The following is an 18421-nucleotide window of genomic DNA, read 5'->3' as shown; positions in this document are numbered from 1 at the left end:
AAAAGTACCCTTTTAACGTACAAGGAACACAGGTTGGATTTCAGGCTGCTTATCTATTGCAGCACGAGGCCGATTTGAGAAGCATGGGCAGGATGAAACTGGGACCCACTGCCCTGAGGCCATCGCCCAGCCTCCTCCGGCTGCCCTCCTGTTAAAGGCGTCACCGTCACCCAGCCTGTGGCCTGGGCTGACCTTTGGCCGTGAGCTGCACCACTTGCTGATCGGCCCAGCACTTGGTTGCCTGTCTTTGGGGGCATGTCTCCTGTCTGATTTCTAGTGGTCAGAAGGGCAGGTTAAGTCCTGCCCTGGGGTGTGGAGGGGATCTGGGGGTCGCTTGTGACTCCTGGAAAAGCAGGAGGAGAGGGGGTAGCTATGGGCCCACAGTACAGAACGGGCATCAGGCTTCAAGCAGGAGTGGAGACGTTCAGGCTGGGCCGGAGGAGCCGGAGGATCTGGAGGCTGGAGGCTGAGGGAGAGTCCCTCCTTCCTCTTCGTGCTATGCACACTGACCCCCGAGTTCTAAGGCTGTGACGCTGTGACCGTAAGAAATCCAGATACAAATGTTTATTCTACATAAAAATTTCACAAAATGGGCAGCTGGTTGTACCAAGACCTTTGGTGAAGGGGTGAAGGAGGGGAGGGAAGTCGCGGTTGAAGAAGGCAACACGGACAGTGGTCACAGTCACTGGGCAGGAGCAGAGCTGAGGGAAGGCGGGGCACGGACGCGGCCCCATCCCCCACTGCATGCACTCGCATGCACACTCCGAGCCTGTCAGTGAGGAAGAGGGCTCTTGGGTGGGGGCACGTTTCCGACTTGAGAAGCCCCGAGACGGAGGAGGGAGGTACTCCTCCCCGGCTGGCTGCTGAATACCGCATCCCAGACACCCGACACCCACGTGGCACGTTAGTGGGGGACAGCAAGGGCAGGATGCGATTGCAGGCCTGAATGACGTCTGACTTCCCAGAGCGCAAGAGAGCAGGGGCCATTGTCCCAAACATGCAACACCCGATGGCTTGAGAACCTGACCGAGGCCTGCCGGGGGGGGGGTGGCCGGCCCGGGGCGTGGGCTTCGGCTCTGGCAGGGGCCCGCCGGGCCCCGTCTGCCTCCCTAGCTCGAAGGGTGGCTGGAAACCAGGCACCGGGCAGCCTCTCGTAGAACGTGACCTGGGGTCAGGCATAGCCCAGAGGGCTTGCTCCCAGGGCTGTGGGAACGTGGGAAGGGAGTATGAGGCGGCCAAGACCTGCTGGACTCTGCCCTGACGCGGGCAGGGAGCCCGGTCGTGGCAAAGCCAGAAGCCACCTGGCCACTGCACCCTGAGCCTCCCTGGCAGTGGTCAGCTGGTAGAGGCTTAGAGCTGGGCTGCCTCTCAGGGCCACCCCTTCCTTAGCCTGAAAAGCAGCACCGTGCGGCCAGCTGGTCCCCACCCCTTAGGGGGCTCGGCTTCGGGGCACAGCTGGAGAGGCCAGAGGCCAGGGCAGACCCCAGGCTGGGGTGGGATTAACGGGAGGCGGGGGAAGGGGAGCACGGCTACCCCCGGCAGCGCCACCTGGGAAGGGGGAGGCGGCCTGGGCCAGGGCCTGAGTCTGTCCTTGCCGCGGACCTGCCCCAGCCCGCTCGCTCCCCGGTACAGACACACACTGTCACAGAGATCATGCACACGACGGCTCAGGGCACGGTGGGTACGGAGGGCCCTACGGCAGAGAAAGGGGCGGCGTGGGCTGGGAAGGAAGGGGCTCCGAGCCCGAAGGCGGCAGCAGCCAGGGGGCCTCCTGAGGGCAGACCGTCCCGAGTGGGGTGGCCGGTGGGGTGCTTTCTAGCCGAAGATGCCTCCAAACGTGGAGGCGATGACAATGCCCAGGACCACGCAGCAGATGATGATCATGATCTTCTTCTGCACCAGGGAGGCAGGAAGGAGCGGCCTCAGACCCGGGAGGGAGGCTGAGGGCTGGGTCAGAGCTTGGAGGGGCGGGGCATGCAAGGAGAGGGGTCCCTAAGCCGAGTTGGGGGTTGGGGGTCTGGGGGATGGAACCAGAGTTGGAACTGGGGAAGGTGCTGCCTGGAATGTACCGGGCGGGGGTGGGGGGTGACAGCTGGGAGCTGAAGGCCTCAGGTGAGGGCTTGGGTCAGAGCCCAGAGATGGGGTCAAGGCCGAGTGGGGAGGGACCCGTGGTGGCCCCCAGGGGCTCTAATGGGCAGAGGGGGGCTACTGACCCGGCGTGCCTTGCTCTGGTACTTGACGGCCTTCTTGGTGTCAGACACGGCCCTCTCCACATAGTCCACCGAATGTTCCACGTTGTACTCAATCCTGTCAATCATCTCCCCCTGCAGGGCCGGTGCCGGTCAGCTCCAGTGGGCCCCCCTCAGGGCAGGACTCTGGGGAAGCACCCTGAGGGCAGAGGAGGAAAAATGGGGGCGTGAGGATGGGGTACAGCCTCTCCCTGTGCCCCCTCAGGCCAGGCCCCCGGGGCAGCACCCTCTCTTCCCTGCAGAGCAGCCATCCTGGGAGGGGACCTGGCCGTGCAGTCTCAGCCAAGGGGGTGGAGACCATGCAGGGGCGCTCAGCCGGGCTGGGTGCGAGGCAGAGGGAGGCGGGGGCAGCAGAGGGTGCTCTGGACAGGGTCCCACTCCTTCCTCGCTGGTGTGGTGGTTCCACCCAGCTCCGACTGTCTTCAGTCTTCAACACTGAAGACCCCCTGCCTACTCCCGTAGCTCTTCTGGGCCCCGTAATCTGGCCCCAGCAGCCCCCAGAGGCCGCTCCCACCATGACGCTGCCCGAGACCCACGTGACAAATGACCACTCTCTCCAAGTCCACTGCGCCCGCCGGTGTCCAGATCGCCGCAGTCTCTCAGCCCATGGTGGCAGCAGCCTCCTCGTGGCCGCCCGGCGTCCCAGCTCGGCTCGCACCACCCCCACACTTCAGACCCTCCGGTCTAGAAGAGAACCCAGAAGCCCAGCACCACCGCCTGCCTCCTCTTCACTACCCTCCCGCCCCACCGAGCCCCAGTCGCTCCAGTCGCTCCAGTCGCACGACCTCCTCAGTGAGCCGGGCTCTTGCCAGCCTCGGGGCCAGGTCCTGCTGGTCCTGCTCTTCACTCACCCTGGGACCCTGGGAAACTTTCCGAGCTCAAATGCCACCTCCTAGAGAGGCCTTCCCTGACCACCCCCGTCCAAAGTGGCCACCGCAGGGACGCTATTACGGTGTTACCCCAAGTGTGGCCCTGGGACTAGCAGCATCAGCACCCCCCTCGAACCTGTTAGAAATGCAAATTCACGGGCCCCCACTCTGACCTACCCATCTCTGGGACCGGGGACCAGGAAACCTCCAAGGCCGGCCTTTCCCCCCCCGCCCCCCGTGATTCCTGGGCCTTTTAGAGCTGGAGAACCACTGCTCTATCTCACTGCCTCCTGCTAACATCTGAGCACCCGGCACAACTGGAGAACGTTCCATCTGTCATTTCCTTATGCTGTGCTTCCGCCCCCCAGACATGAGCTCCAGGAAGCAGGCCCTCCGCTGTCCTGGTCACTACTATACTTCCAGCTCCTAGAAAAGCGGCCGTCCACAGTGCCCCCGTGCCAGGCGGCCGGTGAATAAGACAGGACAAGGCTGGGTGGAGGGCCATGCAGGGCCTGGGGTCCCGGCGGGCCAAGCAGAGCATGCAGAGGATGGGGTCCTCCGGGTGGGCCTGGCCCTGGAGGCGGTGTCCACAGCGGGTGGTTAGTTACCTGGAGCCTTGGTCCCTCCCGGCAGGGCAGCGTGTCAGGCAAAAAGGGTAGGGGTTAGTGCAGCCCTGGGTGCTGCTGTGGGCTGGGCGGGCGGAGGCCAGTGGGGCCCTAGGCTCTCACCTGGCTCTCCACGAGCATGGCCATGTCCATGAACATGTCGTGCAGCTCACGGATGCTGTTCTCCAGCTTGATGATCTCACTGTGCCGCGTCTCAATCTCGCTCAGAGCCTGCTTTGAGATGCTGGAGTCCATGATGATCTAGGGGGTGGGAGCAGTGGGCTGGGGACCCAGGAGCCTGCCGCAGCGGGCAGGGAGGGGGGGCCCCGGACCAGGACGGCCGGCCAAGGGCGAAGGCAGCTGGGATGGGCGGTGGCTCCCTCCTCAGCCACAGCGCTCCCCCACTTCCTGCTTGGTTCTTACTAGCTGTTACCTGATTTCTCGGGGACGCACTTCTCGGTGCTGATGGGGGCCACCTGTGCCCACCACGTGGTCACTGCTCACCAGCCTTGTATAGAGGCCAACTTGACTGTCCCCCCAAGGACCCAGGCCTTGAACCACCTTTCTCCCTTTCCCCCCGCCCCTCCGGTCAGCCTCCTGGAGAGGGTAACTAGCCCTTCCCTTCTCTCCTGGAACCCACAGCCCCTACCTGCCTTCCACCCTGTGGGCCGCCTCCTTCAGGAAGCCCCCTGCTCAACTGTCACTTGAACGTGGAGGCGGCCAATGGCACCGTGTCTCCCAGGAGAGGAACAAGGCCCTGAGGATGGCGGAAGGAGCCCCTGGCCGGTGAAGCAAGGAAGTGCACCCAATTGAGAGGAAGCAGGAGATGAGGGTCTTAATTCTACCTGTGCCACTAATATTTAAGTGGCCTAGTCTGGTCCCTTTTCCTCTGGGACTCAGCCTTCTCTGAGACCGGCCTCGCAAGGTGGTTGTATCCAAAGACTGCCCCCAGCCTCAGCACTTTGCACACACACCAGGGATCCCTGCTAGGGGTGAGGGCGGGGCGGGGTGGTTCACACTCACCCCAGAAGCAAAGATGGCGGGGTTTCCGCTCTCCAGCATGTCCTCCAGCTCCTCACTGGTCGTGGTCCGGCCAGCTGTGAGCAGGGGTCGCACTGAGCCCTGCACACCCCGTGGGGCTCAGCCCCGGCCCCGCCCCTCACCCCTGCCCGCCCCCTCTCAGCTTACTGATCTCCAGTTGCCTCTGGATGCGGCCCTTGCAGCGCTCACGGTAGTCAGACTGCGTGGCATTGTACTCGGACATGACCTCCACAAACTTGCGGGACAGCGTGGAGTGCTGGGGGTGCAAGATGGGGGTGCAAGTGTCAGGCCCAGCTCCACAGAGCCCCAGGGCCTCAAGAGCCCGCCGGGCCCCCCCGGAGGCCCGCCGGCGGCACCTGTGTCTTTCGGATCCTCAGGTCCGCGGATGAGCGGTTGAGGCCTTCCTCCTGCTCGATGCTCTGCTCGATGCCTGTGGGAGAGGGGGGCTGCTGAGCCATAACCCGTCCCCCTCACCATTGTCCCCTCCCTCTTGGACCCACACACCCAGGATCTGGCTCCGGACCTCCCCTGGGGAGGGTCTAGTGTGGACTGTGGCGGGGGCGGGGGGAGCCACATAGGAAGCAGAGGAAGAGGGTGCGCCAGGCACTGTGGGAGGGGCCGCCAGGGGCCCATCCGGGCACGATGCAGGTTTCGGGGTGTGCACATATGCACACCCATCTGCGAGGCCTCAGGCACCCACCAAGCTCTGTGTGTATGAGCGCCTACTGCGTACTAGGCCCGGCAGCTCGGGCCCACCCGGCCTTCTGCTCAGGAAGCCTGTGCGCCCAACAAGGGGCCATGCCCAGAGTGGGGAGGGCCGCCAGGGGCGGCCCCTGGGCCTATACACCTCTGGGCTCCCACAAGCGCATGGGGCTTGTGTGTGGGACCAGGCGGTGCTGGCCACCCCTTGAGCCCTCTTTAGCTGAAGTGGGGGACAATTCCCAGAGTGGAGCACTCCCTCACTGAAGCCTCAGGCATCTGTCCCGAGGCCCGGCCCCGAGCCTGGCCCAAACAAGCCTTGCCAAGTAGCAGCTGAGAGAATGGGCATGTGATGGCACCCTCATAAAGGAAAGCAAGACCCAGTGTACCCCTCCGAGTCCGTGAGACCCGCGGAATGCAGAGGAGGCAGGCCCAGAGTGCCCCCCACCGCCCCCCAAGACAAGGCCTGGATGGAGCCCAGACTCACTCTTTAACTTGGAGCGAACTTTGTTTGCGGTCTTCTTTATGTCAGACATGAGCTCCTCCAGCTCCTCCTTCGTCTCTGGGGAGGTAGAAGGGGGAGAGGGTAGATGCCCAGGGTTCCCCCGCTGCCTGACGTTCAGGCTCAGCCCCTGGTGCAGGGGGCCCGGTCGTGGGGCTCCGGGCAGAGCCTGGGTCCCGGGTCTCCCCCCTTCCGCTGGCTAAGGCTCTGCCTGCCCCTCCAACCCTGGGCCGGGGCCACACCAGCTGCAGCTTCACCCCCTCTGTGCTGCCTTCCAAGGAGCCTCCCTTCCTCCTTTGCTGGCTCTCCCACCCCCTGCACACAACAGATGGGTCTAAATTTAAGGCAGAAATAACTGTGGAGCAGCTAGATGCTGGAGTCGGCACTGGGGAACACTGACTTGATGCTTGCCTGAGTCGAAGGTGGGGGGTGCGGGCTCACCTAGAGTCACCTGGTAGCTGGGGGTGAGGGGGACAGACATCCAGCCAATAGGGTGACAGAGCCAGGGGCCAGGCAGGCTGAAGCGAGCCCCCCTCCACGGAGCACCCTGGGCGGGGGGAGACCCTGTTCTACTGAGCCCCGCTTCCTAGGTGCTGAGCTCAGTGGGGGCCAAGCACTGAGGGCCCAGGGGGTGGACGAGGGCATGAGGCACCTGGCCTAGATGGGAGCTGATGGAGAAGAGGCTCAGACAGGTGTGCCCCCTGGCACACAGTTGGCTCTGGAGCACCAGCTGGCTGGTTCTGTGACAAAGTGGGGGGAATCTGGCCCTTGTTCCAACTGGAACCATCTCTCTAAAGCTGGCAGAGGCCATGGGGGGTACCCAGCTTGCCCCACCCCCGGCAGGGGGTGGTGGTGGCTGGCCGAGTGGGGCAGGGTGGCTGCTTCCCTCTGGGGTGCTGGCTGGAGCAATGACTCATGACAGCGCCCCAGCCTCAGGGCAACCCCAGGACTCTATTTCCTGGAGAAACCAGGACAGAGCTCCTGGCTGAGCCTGTCCTATCCACGGTCTGCTTTCCTCTGGGGCTGGGCCTCTCCTAGAGGAGGTTGGGAGGGGGGCATTTACAGCAGTTGATGGGGGGGGGGCACCTACTAAGTGGATCGTGAGGTGGGGGGCTTCGAGGAGCGGAGGAGGGCACCTCATTCGTACAAACGAAACTTGGTTACCAGCTGCTTTGCCGTCTCTGCCTCTCTTGCTCAGACCCAAAATAGCCCAGCCCGGAAGGCGGCCCCCAGGGGAGGCAGGGCAGCCCTTGGCCCAGGAAAGCCCCCCCCGCTCGCCGTAGTCCTTCCCGGTGCCTCTTCGGTAACTGCTCCCTCCGCTCTAGAACCTTCACTGGGGAGCCCCCTCCCCACATCAGTGACCACTGGCCGGTCCTGACTGCTTGGCTCGTGGTGGCTATTCTGAACCGGTCGCTACAGACTATGACGCGGGGAGACCTTGTGCGGAAGGTGGGACAAGGGAGCCGAGAGAATCCTTTCTGGTGTCTGTCACCCCACGTTCACCCCATCTGCCAGCAGGGGAGTGACAGCTCTTAAAGTACCCTGTTCCCACAGCCGGCCCCCTCTGACCCTCAGCAGGAGGGACCCATGGGGACACACGCAGACTCAGACGCACATGCGCGGGAAGATATATGACGTCACATGCTGCTACCCGAGACAAACCTCTGGGGAGAGGGGCGATGCGTGGTGGCCACACTGAACGTGGGCCCTGCCTCGGGTGGCCCCTCTCTCCTTCCCACCCATTCCTGGCACGGACTCCCAGCGGACTCATTTTGCTTTCCAAGGGCCCGGCACTGGGCCCGCTCGGCTTGGCCCTGGCCTCGGGTTCCAGCGCCCTTTGGGGGCTGTGGAGAGATTTCTCCCGGGGGCTTGAGGATGCCGGCGGACCAGGGGCCGAGGGGCCGGGGACAGGCAGACACAGCTGCAGGCCACTCGCATGCCCAGCCCTGAGTGCTTCCCCAGGCCTGCCCAGCGCCGGGACCCTCCCCCTCGCATTCTTGGGGCCCCCGGGGCTCGTGCTTGAGGCGAGCCAGCAGGAGCAGTGTGTGTGTGCCCAGGTCCCAGGCCTGGGCCCCAGCGCTGTCACTGCTTCCCCGGGGGCTGAGGGGAAGGAATCTGGGGCCTGCGTGCAGTCGCCTGGCACAGGGCAGGGCAGTCATCAACACCTCGCCAGGAGCTGTGACAGGAGGCTCAGGGGGGCCTGTGTGGGGACAGAGTGGAATGCAGACACACAGAGGCTCCCTGTGCACAGGGAGAAAGGTGACTTCCTAGAGCCCCGAGAAGGCCCGGCTCCAGGGTACCAGTGGCCAGGTGCCAGGGCTGCCAGCTCTTTCCGGAAGCTCCTCCTGCTCGGCCGGCTTGCCCTCCCACGGCGCTGAGGCTCGGCGCAGCCATCTGCTGCCCGGGGAGGCTCGGGAAAGGGAGGGGCTGGGCAGACAGGCTGCCTTTTGCGCCTTCCCACCCAGCTTACCTGGCGGGGGCGGGGCTGGCCGGAGGCCCCCCACCCCAGGCCTGGGCCAGCCGTGTTCCCTGAAGCTTTCCACGGGGCCCTCCCCACCCTGGCCAGGCCCAGGTACCCCTCAGCCGCCCAACAGTGAGGCTGCTGGGGATCCAGGAGCCCCTCCCTCCCCAGCTGCCGCGCCTTCCAGGAGGCCTGGAAGCTGCCCCTCAGTCCTCCACACTCACTCTCATCAGGGTTGGGGGAGGCCAGGATGGCGCTGTGCTTCCGTTTCACCTCCTCCACGTTCTCCGAGATCTTGTCAATGAAGCCGCGGATCTCCTCCACCTGCACACCAAGGCCTCCGGTCAGGAGGAGACCCCGGGGAGGGCGCTCGTGGGCCCCGGGGCTGGCGGCCAGGCTCAGAGAGAGGCTGGACCAGGCTTCGGGTGGGGGTGTGACGTGGGCCCCCCGCCTCCAAGGTCTGCCAGTGTATTCGCGGACGCGGGCTGTGCTGGCTCCCACCTGTTCAAAGAACTCATCCATGAAGCCGTCCCGGTCCACGGTGACAGTGACATCATCATCGTCATCGCTGTCCTTGGCCTGCGCAGGGGTGTGTACACGTGAGCGGACCTGTGGTAGGCCCACTGGGACCCACTGGGACCCACTGGACCCGGGACCGCGAACTACCCAGAGTCCATATTCAGCAGGCTCACAGGCTCAGCTCCGCGGCCCCGACCACTGCCCTCTGTCCTCTTAGCAGCGTCCTCGGCAACCAGCCACAGTGAGACGTGGAGGACCCCTGGGGCCCCCCCATAAGGAAAGAGGCCTTGCCTGTCAAGATGGTGACAGGGCCAAGTCTGTAGAGTCTCTAGGCCAAGGACTCCATCCCCTGCCCAGCTGCCTGCCCTTTCCCCCCAGGACCGGAGTCCTCCTGGCACGTCCCTCACCCTAGGGGGCAGCTGGAAAGGCTTGGCCCCCTGGCCAGGGGCCCCCAACTCACAGACCTTGCCTGGGACAGGCCGGCTGGAAACCAGCCTTCTCTACTTTCCAGTCCCGATGGTTTCAATTAGGATGGGGCCCAAAGTCCCCAAGCTCCTTTTCCAGGGATGGGGGGCGGGAGTGGGAGGCCTGGGCGCCACCCACACCTGCCCCCGAAAAGGCAGGCTGGCTCAGACACGGGCCATCCCACAGCTCCTCAAGCAGGCCTGAGAGATGCTGGCTGCACACAGCCCTGCAAGCTCAGCTGTCCCCTTGTCATTCTCGACATCAGACCTCCATCCTCTTCCCCTCCAGGCCCAGAGCTGGGCCCCACCAGCCTGAGAGGCCAGTCATGTCACTTGGCTCGGGGCCTGCCCTAGGCCCCACCCCGCCACCCCAGGAGCAGCCAGACAAAAGCCACCCCCATCACGGGGCGGAGTAATTACACCTCTGACTTCCCAGTGTGCCGGCCGTGCTCATCACGGTCCGCCTTACACGCTTCAAGTCGCCAGGAGCAGCCCACTCTGCTGGCAAGGGCAAGTCCCTCTCCACGGCCAAGGCCAGGATACGGAGGGTGGGACCGGCCCCCTCAGACTGGGGTTATCAGGCTTGGTCACACCCCTTCAGGTCTCAGCACCCCACGGGAGGAGGCGTGAGCAGGCTGGGCACTGGCCTTCACCTTGATCTCTCTTATGTCAGGGTCAGAGCCGAGGACAGGGGCAGGTGGCAGTGGAGGGATGGTGAAGCTGGGGGACCCAGGTTCCGTGCCCAGCGCAGACAGTGGCTGGCTGAGGGACGTGCCGTCTGGGTCTGTTTGCTCCTGTGTGCAGTGGGGACAGGGACGCCTGGCTGCGGGGACAGAAGGCTGAGAAAGGGTGGGAAGGCACAGCATGTTCTGAAAGGGCTGTGCCCCTGGGGCTCTCGGGGTCCCACTGCCCCACCAGAGTGGGACCAGACAGCAGAGGGGGTTGGTTGGGAACTTTACGGAGGCGGCTCTGACAGGCCCCTCTCATCAAGAGATCACACTTCCTCCCCCAGCAGCTAAAATAAATCCTCGCTCCCACAAGTGCCTGTGGCTGCTACCAGGTGGCCCCCTCCCCCCAACCAAGCCCACCTATTGACAAAGAGAATCTAGGAGCCATTTCCACACTTCTGAACCTTTCCAGGCGCAGAAGCTAAGCTAGAGGAGCACTCCTTAGGGAAACTGAGGCAGAGTGCAGTCTGGAGGAGCCCAGCTCCCGCTCCGGGGCAGCCTGCCAGGTTGGGAGGTGGTCCCAGGAGCTCCTGCCCTTCAACGGCCTGCCCTCTCTGTCTTTTTGGCATCTAGAGAAAGAGGAGGATGGACAGGAAAGGACAGAAGGAGAATTTTCCAGCTCCCCTCCCAGAAGAGTAATGACCGGCTAGGGCCAAAGACAAGGGCGCCAGGGTTTCCGGAGAGGAGAGCTGTTGCCAGAGACCCCTGGGGTCTGGGCTACTGCTCTCCCTGGGCCTCGGCTTGCCCGCCTATAAAACAAGGACGGATCTTCTCGAGCATCCAGCAGCTCCGACCTACTCCCTCCACAGCCTCCCCAGGAAACTGACGGCTAGAGTCAGGGAGTTTCTCCAACAGAGGGCTGGCAGGAAGGATGTCCACGCTCTCCTCCCTGCCCGCCGGCCATGAGTGCAGAGCTGAGGAAGGGGACACCTGGGGCCAGGGCCTGACTGGGGCTCCCAGGTAGGGGTCCACCCCGAAGGTAGCATTCAGATTAGCCCCAAAGCCAATCGGAGGGTTGAGGGTCTGACGTCACAGCCTTGGTCACACCAGTGGTGACTCCAAGCAAAACCCTGAGGGGACTCTCCATGGGGACCCCTTCCTTACCACGTCCTGGCTCTTCTTCCTCCTCAGGACTTTTCACCCACTGCCCCTCGTCACCTCACTGCCGCAGCCTGAAACTGGACCCCGGCACACCCCACCTAAACCATCTCCCTGCCTCCACAGCCCACCCGCTGTCTTCCCTTGCCCCATGCAATTCCCTCTGGCTGGAATGCTGATTCCATGAAGCTGACATTCCCCTCATCCTTAGATGCCATCTCCTTTCAGAAGCCTTCCCCTGGGTCAGTATCTTGCTCCTCGGGTTCCCCACACACTACTCACATCTCTACTGGAACCACAGCCACACGCTCTCAGGCCCTAAGGGACCTGAAAAGTCACCTTGGCCTCAGCTGCCGGCCTCAGCTTGCATACCTCCTGTGATGGTGAGCTCACTAGCTTTCCCGGGCAGCTCTGCCTACCTTGGGCTGCCCCGATGCCCCTTTCCTGCGGCCCTAAGCCATAAAAAACCTGTTGGTGCCCTCTCCCTGGGCTGGTCTTGCCAGAGACCTGAAGGCAGCATCCACATCTTCCCTGGGTTTTTCTCCTCATGCTGACCGTTCCCTTCCCCTCATATTCCACCCCCCCGCCCAGGGCCCTAAATTGCAACCCCCGCCCCAGACTTCTTTGGTCCAGTCTCTATCTTCTTCTGCGGTACATGATACAAACTGAATCTGCTGTTGATTGTGGCCTAAGTGGTACCAAAGAGCTGACCCATCCCTTCCTCTTTTTACATGATCTACCTTTGTTAATACAACCAGAGATCAGTATAAGTGATCACATAGCAGTTCCTGCCCAGAAAAGCCCCAAGCCCTTCCCTACCACTGTCTACTTGGTTGGATTTTAGGCTCAAGTGAAGGACTTTTTTTGCTTAATTTCTTCATTTGTTCTGATCCTTGTTCCACTTTGTGAGAATCTGATGGCTCATGACTCTGGGGCCCCCAGCAACCTCATCCACATCTAGGCCAGAGCCCTGTGGCACCTTTCTAGAGACATCCTCCAGGTTAACTAAGACCCCAATCAGGTTTCACTGGCACTAAATAAATGACAAGCCCCAAATCCAGACACACTCCTGACCCAAAAGGAAGTAGGAACTAGGCTGGCGTCTCCTGGTGTCCTGGGATGGTCAGGGTGGGCATCACCAACATGCACAAAGGGAACACCCAGATGGTTTAGAATCATGAGGGCCCCAGCTCCTTTGGAAATCTGCCAGCCCTCTGTGAGTGACAGTCACAGCTCCAGAAAGAGGGCTGGACTGGACTGGGGACTTGAGGTGGCATCTGGAGCCTGGGAGTGGTCGCAAGCTCGGAGTGGCAAACATCTTCAGGATAAACCCACCCAGGCATCATGTGAGCACCCTACCTGCCATCTGGCCCAAACTAGGTTCTGCCTCGTTCTCCTGAGCACCTCCTCTGAAACCCCCCATTCTCAAGGGTCCCCCCAAATCAGAAACCAGGGTACATCTACTTTCTTCCTCTTCCTCTCACATCCATCCAATATTTGACTTGTCGTGGTGTTTGTTCAGTGGTTCTTAATCCTGTTGCAGCACCATGATCCCTTGAAAGGCTTAAAAAAAAAAAAAAAAAACCCCAAAAAACCAGCTTCCAGGGTTCTACCCTAGAGAGACTGAATCAGAATTTAGGGGTTTGGGGCTGGTAAGGCCAAGTTTTTAAAAAGTACCCCCACCCCGGGGTTGAGAACCAGTGGTCTGATCTTACTCCTTTCTGACAGACTCTGGCCTCATGAGGCCTCTGGCCCAAGCCATCCGGAATGGCCACCCTGGCCAGAAGCCCTAAACTTCTAGAGGAGGCCAGACAGCCCTGGTGGTCTCTCCTGGCAGAGGCTCCAGGATGCCAGGATACCTTCCTGGAAACAAAAGTGTGATTCCTCCAAGAGGCTCAGAGTCCAGGCAGCCTCCAGGCCCGTCCCCAGGGATGGATGGCAGGAGGCCAGCCAACAGGGTTGATTCATTCCTCCTGAGCAGGAGTTGGCTGTTGTCTGCCTCGAGGGCTATTTTTTTTCCCCTTCTTGTTTTTAATGACGAATCAAAGTCAATACGACTAGAGCAGAGAGACCCAGAGCTGAGTCAGGGGTATGTGAGGCCAAGCTGGGTCTCCAGACCCCCCTTCCCTCGTCTGACCCTTTCACCCTCTCCCCATCTGGTGTACGCCCTTCACCTCCAGATCCCTGCCCCTGACCAGGGCCCCAGGGCAGCTCCAGAAGGCAGCCTCAGCCCATGGAGAGGAGGTGGTTTCAGCCCCGCACTCCTTCCACCCCCCCAACCCCTGTCCCAATATACTGTGTGACCTTAGATAAACCTCTGGCCCTTTCCAGACCTCAGTTTTCCAATTTGTGAAAGAGGAGGTTGGACTAGATCGTCCCTGAAGGTCATTCCGGCGGCACCCCAGGGGACAATGTGTCCAAACCCACGGTTTCTTCTGGGAAACCCCAAGGAGGTAAGGGGAGGGAAGGAGGCCTACTCTTACATCCCCATTCTTCCACTCTGCAAGGCGGATCCGGCCGGCTGCACTGTATGGATGAAATGGGCACAGAGAGGTTAAGGCAAGAACCTGCCTGGTGTTGTCCAGGACACCCAGTCTCTTCCCAGCAATGAGAGAGAAAGGGGGAATGGGTGGGCAAAGGGGCGCACGGGCTTCCCCAGCCAGGCATCAGACCACCCACCATTCTCTCCTGGTTGGGCTTTGCAACCTCTCTGCCTTTACTACCGGAGGCCCCTCCTTTTGGACCATCTTCCCTCCTCCCATTTCTACCCAACCCCTTCTGGGTCACCCCAGGTTCCCTTCTTCCAGGGGCTGGCAGCCCCAATGCTCCCCCCTCTCTGTCCTCTGGCTCCCGCCGCAGGCCCCATGTCCTGCATGTGGCTCAGCACAGAGATAAACACCCTCCTGGACCCAGGGAAGGGTGGGTCAGCTCCAAGAAGATCTCAGAAAGAAAACCAGGGAGCCCTCTGAGTGGGGGGGGAAGGAGGCAGTGGTATGCCAGGTGGGGCTGCCCAGGGGCACCTTGTCCTAAGTCTCCCCGGTTCTGTGACCCTGGGCTTGTCTTTGCCCCTCTTAGGCCCCTGGGTTGTCCTTCTGACCTCTAAGGGCCCCCGATGATCCCTTCACTAGGTCTATACAACTGCAGGATCAGCTGCCTGCGAAGCAGGAGCTGGGGAAGGCTGGAGGGCTGGGCCTGGCCTGCAGAGCGCTGAGGAAACGCACCAGCTCCTTCCCCAAGTGTGACTTTTATAAATAAGCTCCCTTTGCCTTCCTTCCAAATGTGGTGGCGCTGGGTGGGGAAGAAGGAGGGGGGAGGAGGGAGGGAGGGCTGGCTACCATGCAAGTCACTGGCCCAAGCGCCACCTCTGTCCAGCCCATCCAGGACTGGCCTCTTGGTTCCTGGGGACTCTGATCTGAGAATTCTGACTCCTAGGGTTCAAGGTCTCCCCTGAATATGGAGTCGGACTCAGGTGACCACCCCCTGCCCTGAGAAACTGGGCTCTAGGTTTCCTTATCTCTACTTTTATAGGTGGGAATCCAAGGCCCAGAGGGAGACTTGTGGGAATGACAAATTGTCCCAGCCCACCCAGTGTGGGCTCCTGCAGCCTGCAAGAAACCCCCAGTGGGCAAGGCCACCCGGCAATGAGTACAGCAGCCTCCATGGGTTCTGAATGCCTGCAGGGTGGGGTCTAGAGAGGAAGCCCCAGCGAATCCACAGAGAAGCCAGGCCTCACCATCTAAGGGACCACTATGGCTAGTGTTTATGTACGTATGTTGGGGGTGGGTGTGAAGGGTCACAGAGACACACACCAGAGCAAAAGACCTGGGTTCAAGCTCCCTACAACCCAAGCCTTCTGCGTGGTCCCCCAGTCCCAGCCAGGCCTAAGTCTGTCTTTGGGACAAAGCCCCTTTCTACCATCCCTTTTGAGCTACCAGGCATGCCATCTGCTCTCTTGTGCCTCAGTTTCCCCTTTAGCAGAGGGGATGAAGGCTGATGCACCAGAGACCCTGTCCCATGTAAAGGACTGTGTTTCCCTGACCACTTGGTTCCCACATACACTCTCGTCTGACCCACCAGGCACCCAAACATCAGCAAATGCACCACACGGCCATTCATCACCAAGATAACATTCTTTCTGACTCAACATAGCACAGGAAGCTTGAGGGCAACCGCAAGGGCTGGCGGGGGAAGTGTTTAGACATCATATATGACATGAGGGACCATCTTCTTCCTTTGAAACCTCCTGAGGTTTACCCTGGGGGCTGGGCATTTGGCCAGGAATAAAAGGTCTGTTGGAAGGGTGGGGGGGGTAGCCAGAGCAAGGGGGGGAAACGGAGGCAGGAGAGTACAGGTACCAGCTCCAGACTGCCCAGGAGACAAGACTGGTATAATGGGGGAGAGAGGTCACAGATACAGGGAGCCTCTGGACAGACAGGTCAAGCCAGGGGGTCAAAAGCCCAAAGGACACCTAAAACTTTTCATATAAGAGGACCTCGGTCTCTGGCTCCAAGAGGGGTAGCAGGGGGGGGAGCTCAGAGGAGCCAGTGAGCTAGCTGCGCCCCCACCCCAGATCAGCACTGCGGGCAGGGCACCTGCCAGACAGCAGGGTGGTCAGCTAGGGGATCAGACAAGAGTCAGCCTGGTCTAGAGCCCTGATGCCCACCCTCCCCACAGGCAGGCTTCATTTCCTTCACTGCCCCCACACGCCCCCAGGCTTGCCATCTCTAAGGGCAGAGGTGAGAATGTCCTGGGAAATGTCTGAGTCCAGGGGAGACGGGGGCGAGGGGGTAGGAGTGAAAGAGGAGCAAGCGGCAGGGGTCTCAGTCAGGGCTAGGATAGGGTGGGCTCTGGTCAGAGCCTTTGTGCATCCTCTTACTCCCCCCAAACCCCGCCCCAGGAGCCACACCCCGGGGGCCTCCGAGACACAGGTGGAGAAATAGGTTCAGGTTGGAATCAGACCAGGAACCCCGGAAGGGTCTGAAAACGCCGCCGGCTGGCCGCGGCTGCCCGGAAGCCAGGAAGGTGGACCGGGGTCGAATATCTGACCCCTCTGGGACCGGGGCGGTTAGCAAACCCCGAGCGCGACGGGGATGGGGAGCCACAGGTGATGGGAGCTACAGGTGACGGAGGCGGCGGGGCGCCCCGCGGGACAGCGCCCGCCCGAGAAGCCCGGCCCCACCCGGCGGCCCGGTTTCCGCAGCGCGCCCTGCAGCTGGGCTCTGGGCAGGGGACCGCCCCCGGCCCCTTGCCGCTGCGGTCCCGCCGTCTGTCCACACCCCTGCGGGGGGACAGGAGGGTCAGTGATGAGGCACAGTGAGGGGACAGAGACAGGACCTGCTCCGCGGGCCGCGGGAGAGGTCAGCCTTCCGTCCCGCCACCGGTATCTGGTAATAGCCCTCCGACCCCCCAAAACAAGGGGGCGCCGAAAAGTTTATCCAGGACCCCGGGCTCCGGCCGCCAGCCCGCGGGCCCACGGCGCCGAGCTCACGCGAGCCCGTGACCCCGAGTGGGTCCGAGGGGCGGGACCCGGAGGGGCGTCGGGGTCCCGGGCTCCGCACCGCTCCCTCCCGCCCGGCCGGGGACGCAGGGGCTGTCGCCGGGTGGCCGCCGAGGCCGGGAGGGGAGCGGCCGGCGCGCGGGGCGCGGGACGCTGGCGGCGAGCGGCGGCGCGCGGGGGCCGGACTCACCGTGCGGAGCTCCTGGGTTCGGTCCTTCATGCTCCCGGGAGTGGCAGCGGCGCCGGCTGCAGCCGTGTGAGCCCCGCATGCGCGGCGGCCGCCCCGCGGCTGCGCAGCGCCAGCCCGGCCCCGCCCCGGCCCCCGGGACCCCGGCCCAGCCCCCAGCCCGGCCCCGCCCCGCCCGGCCCCGCCCAGCCGCCGGCCCCGCCCCCGCCCCACCGGGCCCGGGCCGGCGCAGTGGGGTCGGAGCCCTGGGACCCCCGTGCCCCCGCGTGCCCCACGCCGCGTGATCCCTGCCTGGGGTGGGGCCCCAGAGCCCCCGCTCCCTCTCCCAGCGGCTCCGCCCTCGTTCTGGACCTTGGATTTACACCCCCAGAGCTCCTCACACCCCTGGGGATTTGCTGGAGGTCGGAAACCTCTAGATTTTATGGCCTTGGGACATCTGGCACTCCCCTCCAAAAACCTCCGCCAGAGTTACAGCCGCTGAGCCCCTACCTTCCCACTTTCCCCCAACACCTCATCCAGACTCAGGCTCTCGCCCCTCCTTCCCGGGGATTTCTCAGTTCACTGGTCTGATGCTGGGTGACCACCCCTTTTCCTTTAGTTTCCACTCCCAGCGGGATGCAGGAACCCTTCTGTCTCTGAGGAAGGGAGATCTAAGCTAAAGCCTGCTCTCCTGCCCCTTTCCCTACAATCCCACCCAGAGCCCCAGCCCCAGGCCCGAGATCCTATTTCTCTATATGGCTGGGGGCAGCTAAGCCTCCGGCCCCGCTTACTGTGGCACTAATGGAAAGATCTTAGCAGCGTGTAGAGGGGTGGTGGGTGGGGGCTAGTCAGTAGCAGATGCTCTTTTGATCCCTGCCAGCGCCTTGTTGAGACAGTAGCCATATAACCCCCCTCAGCCCCCCCCCCCCCAGCTGTCCCTCTGTGCCCTAGCCTAGACCCTCTTGACCTCAAGCCAAGCACTCCCTCTTCCCTTATCCAGGGCTGCCAAGGTGTTGTTCTGGAGCTGGGCCAGCCCCCTGCTGCCCAGTGTGTCTGAGCTTGGCGCTTCTCCCAGACTGTGGGCACAGGTTTGCTGGCTGGCAGACGGGCTAGAGACACTGTTCCAGCCATCTCTCCTTCCCTGGAAATCCGGCCAGAGACTGACTAGCTTAGAACATCCCACAGAGCAAGCACTGGTGGTGCAAAAGCAGGACTCACCTACAGGAGGGACTTGCTCAGGGTTACAGGGAACAGTTGGTAGGAAGGGGCTGCCTGACTCGTGGTCCAGAGTGCTTTCCTGTGTGCAGGGTGAATGGTGGGGTGGGTCATGGGTGCACCCCCAGAGCCCAGTGTCTGGCCTTGAGGAAAGAGGGCAGGAGGGGGAGACACAGTTCATGCGTTCAGAGGGCCCCAGGGTCACACCAAGCATCACTTATTAATGTACATATTAAATGGTAGCGTGAAGAATGAATAAAGACTCTGCTTTTCTGTTAGAGGTCTTACCCTCATTCGATCATTCATTC

General features: G+C 62.4%; 1 protein-coding gene across 4 annotated transcripts; it reads right to left on the bottom strand.

Annotated features, from left to right (window-relative positions):
* Window positions 1-181: 181 nt before the first annotated feature.
* On the bottom strand, window positions 182-17065 carry STX1A (syntaxin 1A). 4 transcript variants are annotated; one of them, XM_045875531.3, is made up of 10 exons: window positions 16923-17065; window positions 8928-9005; window positions 8651-8750; window positions 5951-6025; window positions 5121-5194; window positions 4912-5020; window positions 4747-4820; window positions 3847-3984; window positions 2214-2324; window positions 186-1893 (listed from the first exon to the last, which is right to left on the bottom strand). In XM_045875531.3, the coding sequence occupies exons 1-10, from the start codon at window positions 16950-16952 to the stop codon at window positions 1816-1818; spliced, it is 867 nt and encodes a 288-aa protein (XP_045731487.1). In that variant the 5' UTR covers window positions 16953-17065; the 3' UTR covers window positions 186-1815. The 4 variants fall into 4 exon arrangements, 3 of the variants coding, with proteins under 3 accessions (XP_045731488.1, XP_045731487.1, XP_064449194.1); XR_006790831.3 differs by having other exon boundaries at window positions 192-1893; window positions 2214-2388; window positions 16923-17062; XM_045875532.3 differs by having other exon boundaries at window positions 182-2279; window positions 3848-3984; window positions 16923-17064.
* Between the last annotated feature and the right edge of the window lie 1356 nt (window positions 17066-18421).

Source organism: Mirounga angustirostris, unplaced genomic scaffold (genome assembly GCF_029215605.1).
Source record: "Mirounga angustirostris isolate CCGP_5_RB_7025 unplaced genomic scaffold, mMirAng1.0.hap1 SCAF_5, whole genome shotgun sequence".
NCBI lineage: Eukaryota > Metazoa > Chordata > Mammalia > Carnivora > Phocidae > Mirounga > Mirounga angustirostris.
The sequence above is the reverse complement of the archived record's forward strand: the minus strand, read 5'-3'. Positions and strand labels throughout refer to the sequence as shown.

Coding starts and splice junctions, on each gene's coding strand:
- STX1A (XM_045875531.3), bottom strand. CDS start 16,952: ATGAAGGACCGAACCCAGGAGCTCCGCACG. Junction 5,195..5,950: donor AGTTCGCTCCAAGTTAAAGA/GTGAGTCTGGGC, acceptor CCTCTCCCACAG/GCATCGAGCAGAGCATCGAG. Junction 3,985..4,746: donor CCGCCATCTTTGCTTCTGGG/GTGAGTGTGAAC, acceptor CCCACCCCCTAG/ATCATCATGGACTCCAGCAT.